This window comes from Pongo pygmaeus, chromosome 6 (genome assembly GCF_028885625.2).
Source record: "Pongo pygmaeus isolate AG05252 chromosome 6, NHGRI_mPonPyg2-v2.0_pri, whole genome shotgun sequence".
NCBI lineage: Eukaryota > Metazoa > Chordata > Mammalia > Primates > Hominidae > Pongo > Pongo pygmaeus.
Genome location: NC_072379.2, coordinates 154,952,477 through 154,960,572, shown reverse-complemented (window position 1 = coordinate 154,960,572; position 8,096 = coordinate 154,952,477). Strand labels below are relative to the sequence as shown.

The following is an 8,096-nucleotide window of genomic DNA, read 5'->3' as shown; positions in this document are numbered from 1 at the left end:
TCCCCCACCCCCAACCAAAAGGAGCATACTTTGATGCCGTCTGCCCGGTCAGTTCGGAGTCATGCAGCGCCCAGAATGCAGGCAAGGAGGCGGCGGCTGCCCTTGCCCTTCGTGGCCCACTAATGAGAGAGCTGCGTGAAAGCTGCGGGCTGCAACCCAGCGGCCAATCTGGGGAGCGTGAGGGGAGGTGCGGAAGCACCGTCTGGGACACACGGGTAAGATGAGCTGTGGACCGACCTGAGCGCCGAGATAAAATGAAGGCTACGGAACCAGAGTGGAAACTGCAGGGTTTTATTAACACGACTTCCAAATTACATACAATATAGTTCAAACACATTTTTTTGGTATGAAATCACACAAATGAAACACACAACAGTACATTTTCCTTTCAACTACGTCATTACCATTCTTCACACAGATCCTGAAAAAGTTACCACAGCAGTTAACGCGAAGTGAACAAAGGGATGGAACAGGCGACGGCATTCCCCCAACGTAGGTGCAGTGTGTCTGGGAGAAAACGGGATGGAGATCAAACCCAGAGAAACGCACTCCCGTCATCTCTCCATGTCTCAATTTCCAACGCTCTCCCAGTCAACACAGCTTCGCCCCCAACCAGAGCCACCCGGTGCAGCCCGCAGAGTGTACACGCATCAGGGCTGGGAGGCCCCGTCGGCAAAGCAGTAACACACGGTCAGACGGCCGCCACCTCCAAGTGGAGTGAGCCACGCTACCACTAACACTGAACTCAAGCACAAGCGCTCCTGCGAAAGCAGAGGGGCGGGAAACAAAGAAGCGGGTGGTTAAGGGCACGAACCGCACACTGCGGGACGCCGGCATCTTTGAATCGTCACTCACTCCTACAGAGCCAAACTGCAAAACAACAGAATTAAAAAGTTACTCTCTCCAATCAAAGACCTGGAGGAATAAATCGTGAGTAAAGACCTGTCAAAGCAAAGGTTGAGAGGTGATGGAATGGTAAACACAGTGTGAAAATCGTCAGCACCTTCCCACCCAGCCCACGTGGAGTTCTCAAGGCTGAGGCGGAGCAGAGTGGCAGGAATACAGCCCTCACCCAGTGGGAGCCAGGAGGTGGAGGGAGAGGAGCAGGGAAAGCAAGGGAGATGGGAAAATCTGAGAGAGTGAGTCTTGGAATGGGACAGGAGCTACCAGTGTTAAGAATGGTAGATGGGTTCAGCCAGGAAAGCAAAACAGAAATGGACAGAGAGGGAGAGCCCAGAGCATGGCATGGTGAGGTGATCCCATTACTAAATGAACAGTAGCAAGAAGCAGGCACGTCCAGCAAACAGAATCAGCTCAGACATGAAAAAGGTCACACTCTGTGCTTTGCTGCTGTGGTACCTGAAAATTAAACAGTGGAATTAAAGCCCAAGAGTTCAAGTCCTCACAGAGGACACCATCCTGGATCCCACGCCTGTGAAAAGCAAAGCTGGATTATAGAAACGAGTGATGGCTTTTTTTGCTCCTTCGGTTCAGGGCACCACTGTGTGCTGTGTGCGCATGTTATTAAAAACGTTACACGCCTAAGAAAATACTACAGAACACATACAACTTAAATAGTCCTTGAAAAATCAGCTTCCGCTACGGGTGCCCTTAAAATGAAAAGTAGTTTAAAAGAAAATCATGCTAAAAGAATGCATGAGGTCTACTTTCTAGAGTATATTAAATTATTAAATACAGAATACATTACAATAGTACCTGTCTGCCTATCCACTCTATGGAACATATTAAAATAAAAAACTACATGCTGTTTCTTTTTAAAGGCCTACATTTTTCTATATACCTTTTAAAAATCAGTAAAATAAAACCAAGCAAAATATCAACATGAAGACCTCCTTATCCCTTAGTTGGTTAGAAGTCAAAGGAAAAAGCAAGTACTCAGAAGTGTCTCACTAAAATACCTGTTCCGTCCGCCAATCTTAAAGATTTTCTACCAAAACATGACACAGAAAAGAAAGAGTTGAGACATTAAAAGCATTTTCTAGCCAAGGCAGGTTACAATGTGTGAGGCAAACGGCCTTTTCCAGCCATATGCTACCAGCAGGAGGTATACCTGGGGATCCAATATGAATCAGTGAGTTCCGCTTTGGTTCCAGTACACAAACCATGGGCTTATGCACCTCAGAAGTTAGGCATTTAAAAAAAATTAACTAGGTTGCAAAAAAACCTTACATAAAATCCTTAGGATTTAATATTAAGTCAAGGCTAAATGCCTTTGGAGAATTCATATTTAAGAATGTCCAAAATAACGCTCCATTCACAAACTTTAAAAATAGTTGAAAAAGTTAACTGAAATGCTCTTTAAATACACTAAAGTATCTAAGCCTTTCCCTAGTCGATCTGGACTCGGGGCTTTCCGAGTGGTAGTAGTGAGGTGCCTCTGAACCTTTCCTGTCCTGCACCCACTCCTATCAGTCAATTCCCTGGTAGAATCGTCACCTATAATTTTTTGAAGAACCAATAATACCTTTCAAGTTTTCTCTCGCCCACCCCCTTCCCTCCCACCCCAAATTAAAAAAAAAAAAAATGGGGTGGAGGGTCATAGCTTAATGAAGGGAAGCCAAACTGGGTCTAAAAGCGATTATGTGAAGCCATAGCTGAGGCCTACAAGTAGGGAGGGAGGGCAATAAAAAACGATCCCAGGAAGAGCAACACGAAAGCGGGATGCCTGAAGTCATCCAAAAGGGGCACTGCAGACACCGCACCAGGAATGTTTCTTAAGAGCTGGCAGTCCTCTCCAGGGAGAGAGCAGAGGAGGGGAACAGCCGCAGGGACTAAAGAGTTTCTAGGACTCCATGATGTGCCGGCACAGCATGCTGCCATCACACGCGCTGACCTCCTTGTCCTGTGCAATTACGTGACTAGGACCTGCCTTCGACAAGCGTCAGTCTGATGGTCTATGAGCACATTCCGCTTACCTTCCCAACAAAATAACAAAGAAATACAAAACAAAACAAACACAACAAAACAAAAACAACAAAAGCCAAAAGAAAACAAGTGATGAGTTCTTCAAACCCATCCCAGGACAAGGCTCCAGGGCCTCGGGGGTCCCTCACCTGCCCTACCTGACCTGTCCCAGCTGATCACCACCCAGTGAAGACGTTCCCCTCCCCCACTCCTCCAGGCCATCCAGTGGATGCCCCTGTGCCACCAAACACCCTGGCCCAAGGGCTCTCAACTTGACCGACCGGACTGGATGACCTCCCCTGATAAGCCAGTGTGTTAGAAGCAAGTTGACTATTAACACTGAGATGACAGCTTCCCCAATCCCCAGGCCTCTCCTCACCTGGGTCTGTCCATCCCTTCCTCCTCTTCACCCAAAACTCCTCTTCCACCTCCTTCAGTAACAAAGCCTTCTGTTCACAGAACTGAGAAAGATGCTGTTTGAAAAAAAGACCCCTGGGTGCAGGATCTAAGCTCTGCCACAATCAGAAATGCCACAGAAGCAAGCTTCAACAACTGTTTGCCTGAGACCTTTACAAATCATGCTAAGAATGACCCATATTAAAAATAGTTACGGTGAAGCCACCTCCCGCCCCATCCCATCTCCTCCAGCAAGGCAGGGTGCAGGTGCCTACGGAGGCTGCTGCCTGTCCACAAAACAGAGAAACCCCTCAAAATTTGTCTGGAAAAATGATGAGATTTACTCTTTAGAAGAATATCAGTATAAGGATTTAACAAACGTGGCCAGACCAGTGGTAATGCAGGGTTATCTTAAAGTAGTAGCTAAGTGAACTTCTATTACAGCACAAAATCAAAACGAGATAACGCAAAAAGAAAAGTAACTTGGCTCCACATAATCAGCTATTGGTTTACCTTTTGAGATAGATACTGATATTTACGACCTTTAAGCTTCTTGAATTTGTGAACAAATAATACACAGATCAGGATAAATGTATTGACTTACTACCATCTTTATAAAAATCGAATATACACACAAACACATCAACAACTGTGGAACTGTATCCATTAAACTTTGATAAGACAACACAAAGAACTAATAGCTAAGATGTGGCTGAGCTGAAAGCACTTCCAATAATATTTTAATTTTAAAAGGTCCATATTTACATTGTATGCTAAATGCTCTTGCATCTCATTTTAAATGCATGATGAAATCAAGAACAAAGATAATGGTTGCAGCAGATCTTCCACGAGGGTTTGGCTGGTGTGGGCTGACTTCACGTGAGCAGCACACCAAACGTGTAAGTACCATTCCTTTCTAATTCTGCTTCTTTCCTTTTCTGTAGTTTCCTTTAAGGAAACTAAACCTTCATTACTGGGATTGTCTGGTACTAAGAATCCATTTTTGATGGTCGTGGGTATTGAGTGAGGTCGGACTGTGTTGGGCTGTTCTAATCAGAGCTTTAAGGCGGGCCTGCATGACTTTGCCAATCACCTTTCAAGAACATTCTATGAGAAAGTCTGCCTATGGGCATGTGTAGACAGTTAGAGAAACACGCACACCCCAGTGCCTGTGTCACACTCAGGTCACACCAAAACAGACCTTCCAGTGGCCATGAAGTCTATCTTAACAATGAAGGCCCAAACAGGATCCGTTTTATTAACACTGACTACAAAAAAGTCTGTTTCAATTCCTACTTTTCAGAGACAACATGCATATTTTTGGTTTTAAACACAGCACACTCTATTTCAAAAAGCGTTTAAAAAAAAAAAGTCATGAAACTCATTTCATTGTATCAGTAAGCCCTCAATGATAAAAGTAAGTCGGTAGGCCTTTCCACTGCCCAGTGGGTACTGAGTGGTTTGGATCTCTCTTAATTAGAGCTCAAGGGCTACCAAAGTCACCACTCCAACGCAGCTGTGGACTGAGCCAAATAAACTAGACCAAATACATCAACACATCCGTATCTAACTGTGGAAGTGAGTGGGCAGTGACAGCCATGGGAACCTGCTGATGGGCACACAGACCTGCTGCCTGGACAGCCTCCTGCAGGCATGGTGAGGCAGGGCTGACTGACAATCCCATCTTCCGAGGGTTGGCTGGGACACTCTGGAGCAGAGATGGCGGCAGCACAGCTGCAGGGTCCTAGCAGGTCCTACAAGCGCTGTGGCTTCCTGGGACTGACTGCCGCAACAGCCCCCGCAGCGTGCAGTGTTACTCTCAAGCACACAGCAAACGCCACTTTAGAATCATTGCTACAGAAAGGATCGCAGGGTCTGGAAGACCTGCTTCAGCTCTTCAGTTTGTTTTGGTAACTTAATTTGAGAAAATAATATGAAACGTCAACTGTGGAAACGAGATGACGCAAGTCTGTGCCTGTCTCCTTAGTCCCTTCCTTCTAGGAGGCTGACAGCCCTAGCGCCATGCTCCCTCCAGGGGCAGTAAGAAAGAACCGGCTTCTATTTCCCTTAATTCTATTAGTAATTGTGACATGAAATCGTAGGTATAAAAGGTAGCTAAAATATCTGAGTATGCCCTATCATTATTTGCTCAAATAGCTCAGGTCCACTTTAGAATATATCCAAAGTAGTGAAACTCTTTCATGAGCAGAAATACAGTAAGGCACTTTTTTCAGTGTTTGCCCAGAATCAATTCTACTACAGTAGCTTTATGGAGAGTATGTCTCACCTACAGGAACCTACCCGCAATTACGAAAAGCAGTTTCAACGATGACACACACTCATCTCATTTGGGGCTGGAAGAAAGCCACCCTCACCCCACACCCCAAGGGGAACGGCAGGCCAGAGTGAACATCCCCTGATGGACAGGGCAGCCCTGCTGGAACAGCCTTCAGAAAAACAGAGGTGACTGAAGCAGTGGCCACCAAACTCCCAAGGAATGTCATCTATCACAGAGCCAGTGATAAACAGGCCACCTTACTGCATTTAAAAAGGAAAAAAACAGGTCTGTTCCACCTTCAGGCCGTTCCACCACCTCATGTGGTGGGAACTAGGCCAGAGGGCTGCCAGGTGAGGCCATCACAGACCCTGCTCTAGCCGAGGGCCATGCCGTGTGCCTGTCCAGCATGTTGCCTTATCTGGGAAGTGTGTTAAAAATGAATGGGGAGTTCATCGAAACTAGGAACACAGAGTTGACGCTTTTGAAACAGTGACAAGAAGCAGAATCTGCTGTTCAATTGGCACCATTCCCAACCACCCCACTCACACCCTGGCTCTCCAGGGTATGCAAAGGCCAATCAACAATCACCCAAATTTTAATCTACGTTTTGTACAAGAGCCTTTTGAGGGCTGAGAAGACAACTTGAGTTAAGCTTGGTTGAGAAGACTCTTCTAACCTGCACTGAAGATAAGTGCAACCATTATCAAATATTCTTTGCTGTGAAAACTACTTAGAACTTGTGACGTTAATGTTCTTTCCTGAATCTAAGTCACTGTGATCGATCATAGAGTCAGACCACAAAGAACAATGTCTACATGCATTGTAAGCACTTTGAAAACAAAACAAAACGAAAAACTTGGAGTTCTTGGTGGTGACAACAGAATGTGAAGCAATCTAACACCAACTCCAGCCTGCTGTGTCCTGTCAGTTCAGCTCCTCTGGAATCAGGCCCCTGGCTGGCTGGCGCTCTGGACAACAGTTACGCAGGACTGCGGCCCGGAGAGACCTGTGCTCCTGGGGGTTCTGCGCCGGCCGGCAGCTCCCTTGAAGAAATTCCACAGTGTGTGTACAGCCTAAGGTCAGGCTCTCTTGTTAGGAATCACTCCACGATCAGGGCCACATTTATGTGGGACAAATCTATCATATGCCTGTGAAAATTTAAAGAAACGGATCGACATTAACTCTGCACATCGGCAATCAATCTACCAAGTGGGAGGAAACTAAAGGAGCCTGGTGGGTCCTGTTTAATCAAAACCCATCACATAAAAAGGCAGATTCCCCGGGAAGATCTATTAAAACACAAGGGGCAATTCTCCACCAGACAAAAGGACGCGCGCCTCATGACAGGATCATCGTCTGCGCTTTGTGCCCTAGTGTCCTTCTACAGGAACAGGTGGGGACACACGCTTGCTACCATGGTGGATGGGACGGCACAGGAAGGAGGCCCTTGCTCCCGCCCCCTTATCACCACAAACACAGAACACACTGGTCACCTGTGGAATTTCTGCTGAAATGCTAATGCGTGGGCTGGCTCCTTGAACTTAGCTATGGCTTTCCGTTGCTGAGGAAGCATCTGTAAACTCTAGAGGAAGAAAACAAACACTTTAATATCAGTTGTAAATGACAATAAAAAATATGAATATATATATTTAAACATTATTAGCTTTAACACAAAATGAGTCCAGGCAGACATTTGGAACAAACTAATTGATTTTCCTTTCTATCTCCCTGGCAATTTTTCTTACTTATCTAGATAATCTATTCCAAAACAGTGCTTTACTAAATCATTCCCAACAGCAACAGTTACATCTTCCAAGCCTAGTGTTAAGGCCTCCCATCATCTGGCCCCATCAGCTGCCCCAACCTGCTCTGGGAGACCTGGTAGCAGGTACCCTTGGATAGAGACATCTCCTCTTCTCATACCTTCTTATCAGGTGATTTTTAATAGGGGCCCCCATGAATTTTTTAAGAACAGGACTCATCACACCAGAGGAAACTGTTTGGTATGGGGGCCCCACAGCCCACAGCAGGCAATGGCCCCTAGTCTACCATCTCTGTACATCTGGCTGGGCCACGGTGACGGCAGTGGTGCCTGGGGCAGACATCAGCATAATGTGGTCACATTTTGTACTTTCAGAGTTTGTGAACACCAGTCTTAAACGGTGGTATCTGAAATGAAGTCGCCACCCACTGGCCTAAAACAATGCCAGTGAAAAAGAAATGAATTTATGAAGACTGGCCGAAAGAAATGATGAATCCAGTAAAGATTTACAAAGGAAGTGTTTGCAAAGCGAAACTTACATCTAGTCCTCAAATCTGCTGCCTGAGGAAGAGGGGGAGCTGCTTTCTGCTTTCTTAAGCCTTTAGGATCTAGGGCTGGGAGGGGCAGGCAGGAGGAGAGCACAGTGATCTGAGGATCTGTTCAGTGGTGCTCTGTGAACTCTCAAGCAACTCAGAGCTCCAGAGTCTGGTTCTTCTCAATTACTTCAGGACACAG

General features: G+C 46.0%; 1 protein-coding gene across 19 annotated transcripts in view; it reads right to left on the bottom strand.

Moving 5' to 3' along the window:
* Window positions 1-275: 275 nt before the first annotated feature.
* The window catches only part of RBM33 (RNA binding motif protein 33), a 137,483-nt gene continuing 129,662 nt past the window's right edge, over window positions 276-8,096 (bottom strand). For all 19 annotated transcript variants that reach the window (XM_063668041.1, XM_063668043.1, XM_063668044.1 and 16 more), the window contains 2 exons: window positions 7,093-7,181; window positions 276-6,747 (listed from right to left, as the gene is read on the bottom strand). In XM_063668041.1, the coding sequence (XP_063524111.1) occupies window positions 6,699-6,747; window positions 7,093-7,181 (138 nt within the window). In that variant the 3' untranslated portion in view covers window positions 276-6,698. The remainder of the gene's footprint in view (window positions 6,748-7,092; window positions 7,182-8,096) is intronic.